Source organism: Corvus cornix, chromosome 2 (assembly GCF_000738735.6).
Source record: "Corvus cornix cornix isolate S_Up_H32 chromosome 2, ASM73873v5, whole genome shotgun sequence".
Classification (NCBI taxonomy): Eukaryota; Metazoa; Chordata; class Aves; order Passeriformes; family Corvidae; genus Corvus; species Corvus cornix.
In genome coordinates this window covers 113,726,309-113,745,591 of record NC_046333.1, presented here as the reverse complement: position 1 = coordinate 113,745,591, position 19,283 = coordinate 113,726,309, and the positions used below count along the sequence as shown (strand labels likewise).

Sequence of the window (19,283 nt, the reverse complement as noted above, 5' to 3'; positions counted from 1 at the left end):
ATTTGGGGTTTTTTTTTTTCTTTATTTTCTGCTCCATTTGGTCCTTTCTATATCAGAAGTGGTCCTACTTTGACAGAGAGATGACACTGATGTAAAGTGGGTTACCTGAATTGTGGAGCCCCTTCAGTGGTGAACAGAAAGTGATCCAGTGGAAGCTATTAGGTAGGCACAGCTTAGCTCCCATATGGTCACACTGCCAGGACTTGTGGCAAAAGATGCAGTATTTCAGAATAAGGAATGTACAACCTCAGCAAAACTTCCAGTTTTAATATTAGTTTCAACTAGACTTGAAAATAATCTCCAACAACAATACACCATGTAATTAACACAGCTTGATTTTCTGTCAGTTAGTCTTTATTCTTTTAAAAGTGTTCAAGTCAATTTGGAAAAAGGATCCCACAGAAAAAAAGTGAAAATCAACGCCAAAATGAAAATCATTATTAAAATGAAATAATTAAAAAACATTTAAAGTGGTACTTAGCTTCTTTATTAAGTTGTTGTAGATCAGGACAAAAATTAATATATAGCAGAGATTTTGGGTGTGTTTAATTTCTTCTTCTTTTCCTTGGTAACAAAGGACATAGTAAATGTCTTTCTGTTTATTAGAAATACAAGGCACATGTAAAAACTGCATGAGTGAACACATTTGATATTTCAGCTGTAGTGTCATGTGTCATTTTAAATGAAAAGAAAAAAACCTGGATGGATGGCTGAAAAGAGGAATGCGGGATCAAAAAATGTATACCAAGGAGAAACTGAGGCAGTTGAAGGAACAGGTTATGTGATGATTTTAGATTTAGGAGTAGCATGGCAGGAAGGGCACTAGAAAAGAGGACAAAAAAGGACACAATTGAAGAGGGTTAGGAAGATCGACTGCTTTTATTTTTTTAATATGATTTTGGAGCTGAGTTCTTCAACAGTCCAGTCTTGCAATACAGTAGAAAGGAAGCAAAATTAAATGCCTGTTTTTTTGAAACTTATCAGAAAAAAACCACATATAAATTACATAATGTGTAATTTATTAGTTGCGCTTATGATTGTCAAAAGATTTAGTTGGGATCAGGGACATGGCAAGGTCCTTAAAAGCATTTCAAACCTGATACTAACAAATTAAACAGTTTATTTATTTTATTTATAAGGTCCAAAGACACTTCTACATGATTTGTTATAGGGTGAATTTTCTCTGCCATTGGCAGAGATTTTTAAAAAGTAACTTTTATCAAAGGATGGACATCTTAAGAAACAAGGAAAATCTACTGTCAAATATTCCTTCAAACCATTATTTAATTTAATAAGAAAGCTGTGGGGTGGGGATGGGGAGGGAGAAGATAAAGCCATTGGTCCCACTGCCCCTGCTAGCAGAAGAGTGCCAGACCTAGAAGTAGTCTGTTAAAAATAACAATGACTATACCCAAGTGAATTTAGAAGTTATAGGAACACTGTTCATCTATTTCATTTCCATTGCTTTAACCCCATGTTCTCACCTGATGAGATAGGAACTATTCTTTAGGCATCCCTTTGATGCCTTGTTTGCCTCAGGAGGCAGAGAGGAGGAACAGATTGGTATTTTTCCCTTCCCTTTGAGTCACTGGAGACTTTCACAGCTGGAGACAATATGTCAAAAAGAGCCATTAGTAATTTATAAAATTCTCAGCTGCTTGGCTAGTGTATCATAATCACAGGTTCAGCTTTAAATCAGTCACCAGGGCTGGAGTCATCATGAAATTTTTCCTCTAGGTCAGGTAGGCAGAAGAATTCTGACATTCATAGTAAGGGGATGATCTGCTTCCTCAGGTTGGTTTATTTTAAAAACCCCCTACTCCTACCAGGCCTTAAGGCTTTGTCATTGTTCTGGATTTTTTTTCCTGAAGTGCCTTCAGACATTACAGGTTTGCTTTTGGCCTGTTACAGGCATTTCAGATTTGCTCTAGACTATTTCATAATACTGTGTCATGTGAAGTCTGTAGGGGCATACAGAGGGCAGGTCTCTATTGCACTCTTACAGCTTCAGGTGTTATGGACTGAATGACCATGATGTTTCTGTTCCCATATTAAAGAGATTCCTTTCTGATAAACTTGAGTCTTTTGCTTTAAAGTATTTTTTCCAAACTTAAAAACATATTCCTTATTTTTCTCCAGTTTTTGTTATTCTTCCTGAGGTCTGAACTGATGATTAAAGTACAAGATTTGATCAGCAGTCTCATCAGTGAGAAACAGTATTATCTGAGATCTGGATATCAGCAGCATTGCTTGCCCAACTCTTTTTCAGGCAGGAATCCACCCTCAGAGAGCTTCACTCTCTGCATTTGGCTGTGTTCTGGTTGATTGTAACCCTCAGTCTCAGCGCCCATGTTGGCCTACAAAACAGACACCCATTTTCTTTACCTCTTTCCAGTTTAAAAACCAATTCCTGCTGAAAATCTCTTACCAAATCAACACTGATGTGCATTTTATTCAAATAAACATTACCCCACTAACATTTTTAGTGTGAAGCTCCTCAGAGAACCAGTTAATCCACTGAATTCAGACTGTGTTAACTTTCAAAGTTCTTATCTAAACTGTCAAGTGGCACAACGTCAAATGCTTCTTAGAAATCTTTTGCATTGAAACCATCAGTATGCAGCAGGTCTGGAAAGTTTGCCAGTCTCCTGAGAAGTCAGACAAGAAATCAGCAAGGATTCACAGGAGACCACTATCTATCCTTAAGGATATCTATCCTTAATGTAACAGGTAATCAGAAAATACCATTGCTGTAGGGAATGGCATCAAATGTCTTAGTTTCTGGTCTGGAAGTAACATGAACATGAGCTGGAGGACTTTTTCATTTGGGGTGGTCCCTACAGTTTTTCTAAAACTTTTTGAACCTCCTCTTTCCCCACTGACACAACATTCACATCCAAATTTTCTTTTTCTTTTTTAAAAGTTGATTATTCATCAGTAGAGGTGAGTGAGCTCTAAACTCAGACTACTCTGCTGCAGCACACCTGGATTGATTCTCCATCTTCATTGAAGGCTGCTCTTGAATGTTTCCATCCACAAAAATCCCTAAGTTCAGGCTCCCCTGATGAAAGCTCTCATTGCAAGATGAAATTTAACATTTTTTTTTCTGAATTGGTGACTCCGTGATTTGAGTGTAAATTTTTGATATTGCCCTTGTTGCCAAGCCCTGAAAATGTCATCCAGTCCTTGGTGTTGTTGAAAGGAAACATTTGGGTGATGGTCCTCGTGTTGGTTGGATGCATCTCCTCAGGATAGCCATGCCACTTGCACAGTTATTCATGTCACCAGTCAGCTTTTTGGTGGTGTCAGTAAGTTGGAGTCATGAATCTGCTGTCAAAAAGGGCATATGGTGAAGATGTCTTCTGTGCCAGGCAAGAGATTTAATTTAAACCTGCTGCATCTGCAAATAAACTCTTTTAGCTGCTATAATGACAGGTGTAATAAGCTGTCATTACCTCAGAAAGAGAACTTTTGTCTTTTGCAGTGCATCTGACAGAGCTGAGGATCTGGGTTCAAAAGAAAAAGACTCAAACCAGTGGGACAATTTGGTATCTATTTTTGGTATTTTGGGGTCAGATAACAGCAGGTGCCTGCAGCAGGATTCTTGTGGGGGAGGGTCTGCTTTGTCCTTCTTAAATGTAATTCTAGTCAAAATCAAAAGGTGACAACAAACCAAGCCACTATTGGATATTTTCTAAAATAAGCTAAGCTGTCAATCTTCAGAGTCATGGTAATACAAATAATTGCCTTCATATCTTCCATGTTGCAGCACTTGTGAAGAACTGCAAGCAATTCAAAGGGTCTTTGGTCAGACTGATTATTTCTCAGCCCTTGAGCCCAGCTGAGTTGTTCTCAGCACACCACTCTCAAGTCCTGGAAAATCTTACCAGGTTTTAAAGTCTTTCTATTTTTCTTCTTTGAAAATCTTGTAGAAGATTTTGTCCAGGGAACAATTTAAAAGGCAAGCCATGTTCATTTCTTGTTATTATGTTCTCAATATCACTTAGGCTAAGAGAAAAACTGTTTGGATTAGATTCTTGTGAAGTAACATCTATAACTCAGACTCGGTGCTTTATCCCGTGTGCCACCTTCAGCTGAACAGTCCCAGCTGCAGACAGTCAGTGCAGAAACAAAACCTTCACTATTGAAACTGCATCAGGAAAAATAAAAGAATATAGAAGGACTTATTTCACAGTCCTACCAAACTTGGCTCCTCAGTTTTCTCTCTATATCCTCTTTGCTTACTGCTGAACAACTTGTAGGTGAGTTTTCAGGTTATTGTTTGAGATCTCTGTGTCAAAAGCTTCTTCATGTTTCCAGCTCAGCCTTCCAGAGGACAGGGGAGCCAAAGGGCCTAAAAAATGACTCATTATCTCGTAATTGCAGGTGCAAAATACCCCCCAAACCTTAAAGGTGGTGACTTCATGGTAAAATTTCTTAACGATAAGGCCAGTAAGGATCATTATCGCTTGGTAGTTACAAATACTTTGATATGTTTTCAATAATAAAACTCATATGCTATTCTTTAATGGGAAAGATGATGATGTTTATTGTACAGAATAACCACGGGAACCCACCACCTAAAATTCAATTAAGAACACGCCACAATTCTCTGGTGTGATATTTCTACCAAAAATGTTCAGAAAACAGCGTCAGGTTAAGAGATGGACTCAGCATTCACACTGATTCTCACATCTCTTTTAGTAACACTGTTTTACTTCTTTAACTGTATGGCCTTCCCGTCAGACAGTTCATTAGCATGCCCTGTGCCTTAAAAGCCACTTGCAAAAACCCCTGTAGATTCTCAGAAATAAAGGGCTGCAAAAGGTATTCAAAAGGCCCTCTGATCAAGTCTTCTGCACTGAGCCTCAACAGGCATGTACGTAATGGCTGTGTAAAAACGCTGATTTTAAGGAAATGCTGTTGTCTGAAAACAGCTGGAATCCTCTGCTACTTATCAGAAATTACAACAGCCATCTATAATTTACTGCCTTGGCTAATACATTCATATTTTTGAGGTGATTTTTCACTTCCTCACCTCTCCTTTAGTAACAACCCTGCATTAAATCCCTGCTCAACAAAGTCAACAAGAAAATTCACATGAACTTCGACAGAAACAGGCTTTCTCTGTTTTTCTTCTTGATTTAGATGAGTGGCCATGGAAATCTTCAGCTGACAGATTTATGTAGAGACAGCAAGATACCTACATTTTAAATCTTTACTTTAGTCTGTCTTTCATTTGAATGTGTGCTTTGGGATTCCATTTAGATAATTTTTATATTTCAGTGTAAATCCCGAGGTAAAATGTCACTTCTAAACCAATATTTACCAATTTTTCATTTAATGGATTTGTGATGAAGTGTTGAGCTTGACGGGAGAAATTAAAAGTTTCTAACTGAGCCCTGATGACATAGGTACAGTTGTCTCTGCCTTGAGCAAGGGAAAGCACTAGATCAACTCTCTGAGTCCCTGTCAGCCCTGTGAGACTTTGACATAACTAGTTTGCTTTTAAGTTCAATCAGATATACTTGTGGCTAAGGCAGACCAGAAAGTAAAAAGAACATGTCACAGGAAAAAATAATGTGATGTACCTGTTTAAATCTATTAGCTACAGGAAGCAAATAACCAGACTTATTTCGGCTGTCTACTAACAGGTTCTCTGTTCCTAAATAAGAAACTGAGTGAAGTCTTAAGAGGATCTCTTTGATGTAAATCTCATGCTGAGATTTTTTCTCCATATAATGATGAGGAGAAACATTAGAGCTACTAACAAAGGGGCCAATGAGAATGGGGTTTCATCCTGCCAAAATTGCCTAGGATTAGTAATTCTCTTCATCACCCTCTGGATGCAGTCTGGTCTTCCTTCTTTCAACTGCTCTCTGATGAATTCAAATATCAAAACGACTTAAAAAGAGACAAGGCTTTGCACAAAAATAGAAAACAAATCTTTTTGTTTGTTTTGTTTTTAAACAAGTCTTTAAGGTTCTTGAGCATAGAAAAAATCTGAAAAAGCTACTTAAAACTTGTGAGTTAGATGTGCTATGGTTTTAATTGGTTCTTTTCATTTTAAGGCTTGTCCCAACTCCTACAAAAGTGAATGGAAATCTTTGCAGTAACTTCAAGGCCTGATGGACCTGCGTCTCAAGCTGCTCTGCAGGGACACCCACGCTCTTTTTTTCTTGACTTCTTGATTATTCTTTTGAATATACCAAAGGATAACATTAAAAAATGGTAAGAAATTAAGCAATCTCCCTGTTTATTTTGTCTAACTGAAAACTAATTATGAAACAGTTCATTGCCCTCTGGGTGGGTATAATGTCCATCCAAGGAAAGAAGGATACAGTTCTTCCAAAGGAGAGAAACAAGTTACAGCAGAGGTAAAGGACAAGGGTAAACCTGGATGGCTCATAATGGTAAAGGGCCTAGTTGGGTTCCAATACAAAACTTCAAAACCCTAAATGACCAACATGTAAATTAAAGAACGAAATTTAATGGCCTTAGTATTTATAGCAGCATTTGTATCTTAGGAACCCACTAAGTTCCTAAGTGGGGGTGACATTTGACAATCTTTGCTGAAGGGGTTACAAACTTTCCCAAACTAGCAGCTCCCGGATGTTGTCCAGCAAGATTGCATGGTCAGCCATGGCAGTCTGCAGACTCCCTAGATCTTCTCTGGGGATGTGGGTGAGAAATGAGGGACTATTTGCTTGCCTTTTGCAATACTGCTTTTAATCCTTAGGTATATTCTGCTATCCGCCTCAAACAGACATCCAATAAAGACTTTGGGGTTTTTATGAGCAGCAAAATTATTCTGTCTTAACAGTGCCACATGGATTTCCTTCCCATGTGACCTGCTCCCAGGACTAGAAGATGTAAACCTAGTCCATGATTAGTAATGAAGGTGGGCAGAGGAGCTTGAGCTAAGGCAGTTCCAGAGAAAAATTCAGTCCTATTCTGTGGTGTCAGTATGTGTCTCTGTGGGCAAAATAAAAGAATAATAAAACAATAGAAACAAATAAGAAAAGGAGAGAAATTTTGGGATTTATTTTGCAGCTGATTAATTAATATGCTGCTTTATTTCTCCCCTTTCCTTCTTCACTCAGCCTAACCATCAGCCTGACAAAAGTAAACTCCTTATATGCACCCAATAAAGATGCAAAAGCAGGAAATCCCATAGCGAGAGAATGGCACTTTGCTTCAGTTATCCTGGGAATCCACAGGTCAGACCAGAGTATCTAGTGCAGCATGCTGACCTCTAAAAACATTTGTGTGACAAAACCCTTTGTAAGTCTTTATTAGCTAAACATGGCTTGATCTCTGATCTTGTGGGATCACACCCCCAAAGATGAGTGAGGATGGCACAAGCATAGGGTGATGTGGGGAAGAAGCTGGTTCCCATCACCAGCAATGACATAGTCCCTGTGAGATACAGCCCTGAGTGTGTGCTGCCTGAGATAACCAGAGAAGGGCATGAATGAAGGACTTGGGGAAAGAGACATAGTTTGCAGGGAAATGTTGTATGGCAGACAGATTCAGAATAGTTTAAATCTTTTTCAAATCTAAATTCCCCATTTTCACATCTTAAAGGATATCTCTTTTTTTTTTCTTTTTCTCCCACTCTTATTAAGTAAATATCTAAGTGGTAACTTATGACAGAGTTATACTTGCAAAATACCAACATAAAATATTGTCTGGTATAATCTGAAAAACGTGTATTGCTTTTCAGTCTGTCGAGAGCACCTGAATTCAAGTGCTCTCTGAAAGTTGAGATTCTATTCACTAATTTTTGGCTGATCTATTTAGGGCTTTAGGAGGCAAGTTTTTTAACCTGTGGGTTTAATGGTTTTGTTAGGTTACTACCTTTCTTGCAAACTTTTCATTAAGTCTCATTGTCAAAAATTAAAAAAGCTGTTTTGAAGAAGCAAACTTTTACAAGGTTTGTAGTTCATGAATTCACCTGCCGAAGACAGATTACCACTTTCCTTACCATCAAAACAGAACCGAATTTATACACACTTCAGACTTTGCTCACGGCTTCTTGGTTCAATAAAAGAAGGGGAGAATTAGTTTCCTTGTTGTACTCCCAAGGGAATCCCGCTAAGTTAAAGCACATTTTAATCTCTTGAGCCGGCAGCTTTATTAGTAAGCGTTCCCCAATCTTCAGGGAAATCTAATTTCACAAATAGATCAGAGTCACTTCAAACGCAGCTTTCAGTTGCCATCCACCGGGGGACAATCGGGGAGGAGGAAGTTTGTCAGAAAAGACCCTCTCTGAGCCCAAGAGTGATTACCAGAGGTGTCTCCATCGACTGCCACCCACCTAAAGTCGATAGTACTCAAATGAGTACGCCGGTGTGGACTATATAAGAGAAGCGCATGGCCCTGGAGGGCGCATCCCCCATCTCCGGGCGCAGCACCGAGCGCCCCACTCCGCGCCCGGCGGAGCCTCCGCGGGGACACGGGCTCTCCGACGGCGGCACAGGACCTCGCTCCCCAGCCCGCACGCACCCAGCCGGACTCGCCTCCGCCTGAAGGTAAGCGGCCTCCCGCCGGCTCTCTGGAGGGGATCTTGGTGTGGAACGAGGGGGTGTCGCTGCCCCGGAGCCAACCGCGGGGTCGTTGCCCGGTTACTCACCGGGTTTGCCGTGCGCCCCGGCGGCGGCGGAGGAAGGGAGAGCCCCGAGCCGTCGGGGAGAGCCGGCTCCCTTGAGGCTCCGATTAACTCCTTCGCCCAAGAGGATTTGCAAGGCAGGCCAACTAGAACACAGTTTGTAAATAACAGAATTTGCCTCCCTCCCTCTTGATTCTACCCGTTTTCTATAATTAGACTAGCTTACTTAGGGCATTAAGGGCTGCTCTCGAAGCCCCAGCCTGCGGTAATTGTTTTCGCCCTTTACACCCTGATTTGCGGCAGTTCCGATGTTAACTCTCCGCTCACTGAACTCCATCCCCCTGCCGTCCGTGCTCGCTCCCCGAAGCCCCCGCTGTGGCGCTCCCCGGGTGGAGCACAAGGTGGCTGGACAAGGCTGGCCCATCGTGGGGGCTCCCCCGCCGCCCTGCTCCGCGGACAGAACCAGGAGGCACCCGCGGGCGCGGGGACTCCAAGGGCAAAGGGAGCCGAGCAAATCCCCTGCAAAACCCTGTACCGCGAATATGTGCGGCGCGGTTAATAACCTTGCCCTAATCCGTGACTATTAAACGCACTCTCCGAGGAGCTGGGCGAGCGTGGCGGCACTGCGGGGTGCCGGCCCGTCGGGTCCCCGCTCCGCGCCCCCTCCGCCGGCGCTCCGCGGGCTTCGCCCGGCCCAGCGTGCGGGAGCGGCGGTGCCCCGGGGCGCGGCATGGGGGGAGGGCGGGTGGGGTGCGGACCGGGCCCAACGCTGACCGCCTTCGCTGTCTGCCTCCTCCCAGCGCCGCAGAGATGCGAGGGGCGAAGAAGCGCCAGGCGCTGCCCGCCATCGTGCTCCTGCTGCTGGCCTCGGCCGGGCCGCCGCCGGGCGCCGAGGGCAGGGACGTGCCCGCCGCCGGAGCCGAGCGGGGGGCGCTCCTCGACATCCTCCTCCAAGCCCTGGGCGACGACGGCCGCCCGCCGCCGCCCCGCCCGCCGCGGAGGGACCGGGTGATCTCCCGGCGGTACAGCGGCAGCAGTGCCCCCCCGGCAGAGCCCCGCGCGGCCGCCGCCGCCCCCCGGCCGCCCCCGGCCGCCGCCGCCGCCCCGCCGCCCCCGCGGGTCTTCGCCGCCGCCCGGCACGGAGGTAAGAGCCGCCGCGCTGCCCCGCGCAGGGAGCCCGGGGGTGCAGTCCCTCCGGATCCCGTTCCTGCCACCTCCTCCAGCCGCCCAGCCCGACGGCTCCTTTGCCGGCGCATCCCGCTGCGGCAGGGAGCGGGCCAGCGGAAAGCGGGTCGGGGGATGCCCTGCCATCGTCCCGGAGCTGCCACGAGGTGGGCTCTGCCTTTGCTGAGTTCGACCCCCCTGAGGGCAGCGCAGCCCAGCCCCGCTCCCCCGCTGAAGCTGTGGGGGTATCCGAGACGGAAGGCAGGAGAGGGTCACTGGGGCTTCGGCACCTTCGGCCGGGAGGTCAGCTGCGGCCACCATTGATCCCTCAGAGCAAGCCTTCCAACTTCCCTATACTGCAGCGCAGCACTGGGGGCCCCGTTTCTCCCCAAACTTAGGACTGCTCCTCTGATCTGCACAAAGAGCATAAATGACCAATCTGAGCGACAGCTGTCTGGACGTACTCCTTTAAACTTCCTCTTCAACTTTGCTGCTTCTCGTGTGATGCACTTCTCTAGTTTTGCAGGGCAGGTGCAGAAGATCCAGACTGTGCTGGGCATGGGGCTTATTTCACCTTTCAGAGGATGCTCAGACTGGGGCAGGGAGCCATCTCCAGAACTGGCACGGGCCAGGCCTGGCAGTGACAGCAGGGACAGTTCAGGGCCAAGCACAGCTGCCTGCTGATACTCACACTGTCCTTGGCTAGGAGACTGACACTGCTAGGTTTGATGCAGAGCCACGCAAAAACATTTCGTACTGGAGCGGAGCTGCCTGAGGAGTTTGCGTGGGTTAGGATGGTGCAGTTCCGCAAAAAAAGCAGAATCTAGTGACTGTCCCTGGCTGTAGCCCACTAATATTTTTCTCTTGTTGCCTGTCACAGACCTTGCTGGAGAGAAACCAAACTGAGGGAACCCAGGGAAGTTCGGTTTCTTAGGGATTTGTGTCCCTGGAGAGCGCCCTTGTGGCTGATGGCTGGCAATGGATGAAGCTGAGATGCAGCCCTGCCCAAGTCTCACTGGTAGACTTACTCTTTTCTGTTCAGTAGTCCGTTTTAAAGGAAATTAAGCCTAGTTTTGGAAAATCTTGAAGTTGCATGACAAATTCAGAAGTTAATAGGTGAATAACTGATTGGTAGGGCAGCACTTGCACAGGGAGATTGCTGCACATTCTAAGGAAACTGGGCCAAAATTTATCAATCAAGAAGTAATCAATGCTCTGGCCTTGAAGCTTCTCAGTGTGATCTGCTCCAGGTATTGGACTGTACATCACTAAGGGGTTGTATTGTTCCAGTGAACTTCCAGATATTCTTGCCTTTTCAGACTGTAAAGTCTCTGGTAGTTATGGAAAACCAACCCAAACCAGATTGCCACAGATTTGTGTGCTGACTTGAAAAGATGGTGCAGGTTATCAGCATGCCTGGTCAGAGGTGTTTATTTACTGTGGCTTGAATACTTTATGTGCTGTGGGCAAGACCGCAGACCAAGAAAAAAATGTTAAATGGTCTTTTCAAGGCAGAATACATGAAGGCTTACATTCTTCTTTTCAAGAGAATGAAAGACAGAATAGTATAAATCTGAGAATTACTTTCAGGTTTATACTTTGCAATAATTATTGGAATAACTACTAGTATCAGGTGGCTTGAAGAAAATTCTATTTTAGACAACAGTATCTCCCATGTGAGATATTTGCTCTTAACTAAATAATTCTTTTAACTATAGAAAGCATAAATATTTCATAATATTTATATAATTTTGAAGGGGAATTTTCTTGAATCTATCAGTTTTATACACTGTAAGATTTTGTTTTCTGTTAGTTGTTACTTTTAGTAATTATGTTGTACACAAAAGAAACAGCTGAACTTCCTTAGAGAAATTCTCCAGTTGTCCCCAGTGTAGGTGCAGTGTCCTATGGGCAGCCACAAAGGTAGCTTTCTCTTCAGCCTGAAAGAGCAGATCTACAGTTTAAATAATAGTCACATTTTTGGATTAATCTCATTTTTAGTTACCAATACCAAGGATACAAATTAGCACCTGTTGTGATGGTGTGTACTTGCTTTGTTGGATAGAAGAATGTGACACAGCTTTTGTTACAAGTCATTAACTCTTTTTTTTATAACGCCTGTCACCAACACATTAATGGCAGCTTTTTACTCCAGCTGGTATTACCTGTTCATCAGCTGAACAGAGCAGCTTATCTTCCCCTCAGACAGGAAAGTCGTTGCATTCAGTGGAGTACTCAGCCAAGCATTTGAAACTGGAGTTACATATTTTGATTGTCTGTAGCTGCTGAAAATCAAACCCAAGTGTCTGATTTAAAAGACAGTTGAGCAGCTAATTACTTCTTTTGTTTGAAACAAAAAAGCATCCGGAATAATGCTGTATACAGAACAGAGAATGCAAGACAAATAATTTCTGTGTGTTTTCTCTTTTTCTTTTATATTTTCTGAGGATGCTACTCTGTATCATCAATGAGTTGAATAGCAGGAGTACTGAAATGTACTTCCCCTCCTGTTCTCTCATTCCTTCACTCTCAGGACTCTCTCCAGCTTTAGTCTAGCCACTCGCTGAGCCGCACCTCCACCCTCACCTTTCTTTTATTTCATTTAAGGCCTTGGTTAACTATTTGTATAGTGAGAAAGCTGACCTGGAGTACCACTGGGTGAATTCTAGGAGCAGCACAGGGTGAGTGGCTGCAGCACATATCCAGGGGTGAGGTTTGAGAGGGGATAGGACCTCCTCCGTAGTTTTATGGGGTCCCGCTCATTTAGCTCAGGCCAAATGGGAAAGCACAGCACCTATAGGGTGTCTTTGATGAGGCAGGAAAAAGAAGAGTGAAACCCTTAACTGTCAGACATGGTACATGTACCACTCAGTTATAGATGAATATGTAGGATATAAAAGTGAGAGTGGTTTTGGTCTGTGATATGCCATCTGGATGTGGCTAGCAGGTGGTTCACAGACAGGTTCTGGGCTAGAGCTATGCCATGGGAATAAGAGTTGTGCTCTACTTCATGTGGTTGTGTCACAGAGCAAAGGGGCATGACTGAAGTAGAGTGGACACTCAAACCTGCCCTGCTGTGTTGGGCCAGTGAGATGCTGTGACCTGCCTGGAAAGGACTCTTTAGGTCCTTCTTCCCCCTTAATAATCAAGGTTATATTCCATGTCATGTGCTTCTTAACCATAAGCAAATTTGTGTCATGGTTCTTGTAGCACCCAGGACACTCACATATGCAATAGAGATACCAGTTTCACCATCACTTCAGCTGTCTTAACTTCTTATCTCTTTTATCCCTACATGTTCAAAAGTCTTATCTGACACAGATCTGTCCCTGTTTTTCTTGGTGACCTGATTAAGGAGAGTGAGCACTTACTCTGAAGAGTACCTTTAGATGAAATTCCAACAAACCAAAAAGCAATCTTTGTTTTTTCTAGGATTCCTGGTAGGATGTCACTAAAAATACAAATTGTTCCTTTGAATTATTATATCCAGTGGGATTAAATTTTCTGTCATAACATCCTTTACTTGCCTGATTTCCATGAAGTTTCTATGCTTGAGTGTGATTTTTTTTTTCACTAAGAGATGTCTCAAAGTGTTTTAAGCTTAGTGATGAAAGCTCTTCAATGGGTAATCTTTTTTATAACTATCCCCTGCTTCTGATGCATAACTGTGGCCAGCTTTTTTTATGAAGAAAACATGTATTTTCACAAAGAGAAGGTTCAGCTTCAGGTTATTTTTGGATGTCAAGTCAGGGGAACTAGAATAGTTTGTCATTCTTCTTAGATTTTCTTTGTTACATTTATCCAAACACTTTCCTCAAAACGAGAATAGCTTCCATGTAATTAGATTTAAAGAAATATTGAGAAATAAAAAAATCTGCATTGTCTGTTCTTTCCTTACCTATTGCCCACCACAGTGGAGAAAGGAGCTATCTAAACTTACAAGGGGGCTGAAATTTCCTTTTTGTCCTGGGAGACCAACAAGACATTTTAAAACATTTTGAGTAGTTATTTTTCAAGCATGAAGGAATGAAGATAAATATTGCTCTCAGTTTATGAGTATGTTCAAATTAGCCTCCTGAGCATATCTACTTCAGATTTAGAATAACATATCAGAGGAGAGAATTTGGGCCTCAAAATATTTAAACTTTGAGATTACACTTAGGAGTTCAGTTTTATGCCAAAATTTCTGACACATCAGCAGCAGAAAACTGTAAGTTGTCCTATGACATAGTGCTAGTTTAACCATTATTCATAATGAATTAGATTTGAAAGATACATTTGAGGTTTATTTTAGTTTGGGGTTAAATCAAACCCATGTATCCTATGTAAGGTGTAAGAAAAGTTTTGGTTTTTTTCCTCACTTAAAAAGATCTCCTGTAGGTGTGGTGATAGTTGCAGCTGGAAGTCCCTAATTCTACAAGACCTGCTGTGCTTAATACTAAACTGCTTCAGTGAATGTAATTACAGATCTGGAATAAAAAAAGGAGACCATTGAGGAATGTAAACTTTGTCTCTAAGAAATTAAAATGTATGGTATGACATAACACAGAGTTCTTTGTAATGCTTAAGCCTCATCTGATTATTATTTCTGTTAATAAGCTAGCTTTTTTTTTTTCCCTTTCTTACTGTATTGTGTTAATAGGAATTAACACAGTCAGGAGACTTAAAATAAGATGAGAGTTAATAAAAATGACATTCTCCAAAATCACATTTACCAAAACAAACATTATCTTAGAAATTAGCAAAATAGTGGTTGAAATTGGTTTAAAAAAAGAATAACTGTTACATTAAAACAATCCAAATAAATTCTTGTGATCTGTAGTAATCATTCCTCATTCTATAACTGACATTTTTGAATTTTTACAGTCAAGCTGGTAGGTAGGCTTTTCTGAAACAAAACAAGGCAAATATATTCTGCTTTTGAAAGCTTAGTATAAGCCGTATTCCAAATGGTTTAGGGGCTTGTTTTTCTTTATTTTTAATGAGGTGGACATGATATGGAAATAAATTCTAAGTTTGTATATTCCAGATCTAGTGACTAAAAGAAAATATATTCTCATAGATTAACAAAGGTAATTAAATATCAAATACTATTCCTCTCAGCAGAACATCTATATGGCAGTGTCCTTGGGACAGGGCAACTGGCTTGAGTGCTGGAGGGAGTGAAGATTGCATAGGGCAATATGCTTCCCAGGCCACTGGTTACTGAGCCAGGATTGGAGGGGCTGTCAGGGTCTTGCCACACCATGAGGCAGAAATATAAACAGTCCCAGTGAATTCAGTGGAAATAACCATTATCTCTGCTTGTACCACGGTTAGGTGTCAGTTCCACCCAAAAAATACAAGTGGGCAGGATGAATTTTCATTTCCTTTGATGAAAGGAAATCCCAAATGGTGCTGAGATTGTATACTCCTTCAGCCTTCAGTCCTATGCAGTGCTTGAATCAATCATGATTGTGATTGCTTTGCTATCTGTCACACCACTGCTACATTCCTTTCCCTGCCTGCATGGGTTTTTAGGGGTATTGTGTAATGTGCCTTTTAGCAGCAATACTCTATGTTTGGCAAACATAATTCCCAGACAGTAGAGCCAGGCCACTGAACAAAACACATCTGAAATCTAGGATAAGCCATAAGTCTTCCATATCATGGTGGAGAATGTCAAGCCCTTGGACCAACTCTGAGAGCTGATGAGGGAGTGAGCAAAGATAAAAAAAAGTAGTTGTTACGTACAGGGAGACTTAAAATATAATGAAGTACATCAGAGCAATCCTTCAGATGAAGTGGTCTCCAAGGGGCTTTCCTCTCATTCCCTTTAATCCCAGCGAAGGGCACTCGATATCTGAGATGTGCTGTCCTGGCACAAGAAGGGAGAAGCCTTGTTGAACTGCAGTACCCTGAGCAGCGAACATTTCAGAGTGCACTGTGCTGTCTCAGGAGCAAGATAGGATGTCAGCATATAGAAAAGCTCTTCTGTTGAGCTATTGCTTTAATCAAGATGAGGACATCTTCTGGATTTTGTTTTTGTCCTATTTCATATTTTTATAAAACTTCTATTTAGCGTGACAAGACACACAATTACTAATGTGTGCAGTTCTGGCTCCAGAAAAGTGAATGTCAGAATTTTCACTGTATTACACCAGGATTGGGCCTGAAGTGTGCCAGGATTCCTCCAATATGCAGGGAAGAGAGCAACAAAGAAAACAGAAGTTTGTTTCAAAGTAGATCTTCCTGCATTACTATCTGTAATTCAGGAGCAGCATGCATTTTGAATTAGTCCAGCTTGGCCCTGAGCCTGTGAACAAACTAAAGAGCTGATATATTTCGTGTGGTTTTCTTCTTTCCATTAGGCACAATTTGATTTTTCTATCAGAAAAGAATGGCAGGTCTCTGTGTTTTTGTGGTTTGTTATTTCAGGTGTTAGTCTGCCAGGGAAAGCCTCTGAGAAGTGGGAGAATGACAGTGCACAGGGTGTAAGGCTTTGTAACACATTTATTTTTGATAAATAGCCTTTAGCCTTGAAAATACACTGCTTCATGTGTGGAGATGATGTTGCTTTTTAAATAACTATGTATACAGGGAGAGAGATTTAAGAAGAGATGTATACATACATCCATACATCAAGGCACACAGACTCCTCTTCTAATTAATAGGGTTTGAGGGCAATTTGCATGAGAATGATGTGATGTTTCAGACCCACATGTGATTTAAGAGTTACCAGTGTGACTTACAAAGGCTTTGTTCTGGGCATAGGGCAGTGATATGGGTTACACATCATAAAGTCACCCCAAGACAGGCTTATATTTTTCAAAGTGCTTATCACAGTATAAAAACAATTGCATAATAGTAGTCACTGTGGAAATCTATAAGCAAAACTTCATAACCAATGAGGTACCCGAGAAAGATGCACCATCTACAAAAAGAGCCACTGAAGTGCTGCAGAGAGAAGGGGGTGACTGGTTCCATGCCTAAAGTATATGTAAGGCCACTGTCTGCATTGGGATAATTTTATTGTTAAAGAAGATCTCTCCAAGTGATCTGAAAGGAGTTTGTAGGAAGGGGAAAATATCCCCCTTATTAACATCTGTTTTCCAGGGAACTAAAATTTTTGGAGTTTTATCTCCTACATTTCACGGAAGTTAAAAAAAACCAAAAACTGAAATGTGACCATACCCTATGTTAATAATTTGTAACACTTGCTTTAAAACATACCACATAAATACACTTTAATAGTCACAGTAAATATCTTCTTTTTCATTGCATGCATTCAGGTGACATTGTACTGAAAAAAAAAAAAGAAAGCTCAGCTGTTGCTTATGTTTGGTTTTGATGGCTGATGGTTAGGCTTTTCTATTCAATTTAAGGATGACTGCTTCATTTTGTCACTTGTGAATTAGAGATTACTACTTTTGTGGAAGTCCTACAGGCTATTTACTCAAGTTTGGTGGGTTTTTAATGTCGGTCAATTGGAAAACAGTTGCTCTAGTGAGGGGTTTAATTGGCTATTGATTGCCTACTGAGGGCATAGTTCTTTAGGTTATAAACAAGATTTAACACACGAAGGATCCAAGCATTTGATTGATTAGTGGCCATTTTTATATTATTGTATGTTTTGTTATGTCTGCTGTGCAAAAAATCATTTATGTGCTGTGCTCCACTGATTTTACCAAAACAGTGCATAAAAATGTGTTTAATACAAGCTTTAACACCCGTGAAAAATACTGTTTGAAGTTACAAACTGTGGCTACTTTTTGATCATAATACTTTGTTTTTAAACATACAGTTAAAATGTATGTAGTCGAGCAAAAACCACTCATGGTAAAGGCACAGTTTTGAATACAAAGAATATTTAAACTTTTAAAAAAAATTTCTTGTTGATGTTTTTTTAAAAGCCTACTAAGTCTTTCTTTCTCAATCCAAGTAAATTGGTTCAGTTGCATTTTAGTACATGCTATCTTACTACATTATTTGAAATCTGTGTCTTTAACTTAAAGAAAAACGTTTACAGTTACATCGGCAAAGCAATCATTGTCATGTTCCTTGCAGATTTTAGACAGAATCCTGAGTGACATAGCACAAATCTAATTAAGGCTTTGCTACTCAAATTATTTTCTCCTTTTTCACTCAAGCCTGTAAAATAAAGTGAAAAGCAAAATAAAACCCTACTGGAAAACAGTCCGAAACTTTTTCTTCCCTAACCTTTGCTGTTTATGATGTGTTTCAGTAATAAGAACCTTTGAAATGAAGTGTTAGAAAATGCATCCTTGTCAGTGTATGTGGCAATGGTGGATGTATGCCCTGGATTAGTAAAACCCTTAAATCCCATTGGATTAAAATGAGTAAGGAGATAGCTGTGATGTTATTACTCTAATCATGATAGAGTAATTACTTCTTTGTCTGCTAATGACATAGCATGCCTAACACATGAGAGACTTCTCTGCTGTCACAGAAATTTCAGTTTAGGAAATTCAGGAGAAAGATTTCAGAACTTGTCTTTTACATAGTAGACAAAGAGTTATGGCCAAAACATACTAATTATGAGGATTTCTTATGGTCTCTAGGGAGATCTTCTGGGCCAGAAGACAATCTAGAGTAGGCTAATTGCTTGCATTTAATACTATGCGCCTGAATTTTGAATGGACCTGTTAGTCAGTAGTAATTTAGCAAGGTACCACAATTTGGGCTTCTCATTGTTATAAGATCAAGTTCCAAGTTTGTATGGGAAGTTAACATATACAGATTTCCCCCTTTATTCAGTAACAAGTCACTTTTCCAGATATCAGGCAATTTTCGTTCTTTCAGAAAAGGGATTACTATAAAATACATAAGTTGTGTGTATAAGACTAGCAAAGGTACAGCAAATTTACACTCAGATCTACTTCTCGTGAACAGGGTGACTCCACATTACCTACATGGTGGAGTCACTCCATGTGTGTATATGTGATTCAGCTCTATGGAAATATGGAGGATCACTTATATAAAAGATGAAGTCAGGGCTTTCAAAATCCTTGATACAAATCCAAACTACACATTTATACTGAAGTCCACTGTCCCAGAACTGAGCTGCACCTCCAGAAAAGCCTTGCTTCTCCTTCTTTACTTTTGGCTGGGATAGCTGTTCCTTTCCTGTCAGAACAAGGAGTGAAAAAAAGGAGAAAATCTGGAGATTAAGTGTTACAAACATGTTAAGTCTTATCTCAGGATAAAGAGAAAACCTCTCAAGTGTTAAGGGTACCACTTTCTCTGCAGTTACACTCTATCTCAGAATCCCAGAATATTATAACTGTGACAATGGTATTAAAAAATCAGGGAAAGGTTAAAGTTGCTCAGTACCAAGATATGGAAAGTGTTTTCTGCTTTTTTAAGGTCAGCTGTTTCTGCTCAGCACCTTTTGGCCCACTGAAATGTATGGTTGCATGTATGTTACACCTGTTTATGATCCTTGAAGATAAAACCTCCAGTATTAGTATGTCTAAGTAGCTCACTATCTTTGATTCATTTATATGTA

The 19,283-nt window shown here is 41.4% G+C and overlaps 1 protein-coding gene across 1 annotated transcript in view; it reads left to right on the top strand.

The window, feature by feature from the left end:
- Window positions 1-8,082: 8,082 nt before the first annotated feature.
- Window positions 8,083-19,283, top strand: part of ALKAL1 (ALK and LTK ligand 1) — a 36,976-nt gene continuing 25,775 nt past the window's right edge. Inside the window, exons 1-2 of the mRNA XM_039550167.1 lie at window positions 8,083-8,534; window positions 9,412-9,755. Of these exons, the coding sequence (XP_039406101.1) occupies window positions 9,422-9,755 (334 nt within the window). The 5' untranslated portion in view covers window positions 8,083-8,534; window positions 9,412-9,421. The remainder of the gene's footprint in view (window positions 8,535-9,411; window positions 9,756-19,283) is intronic.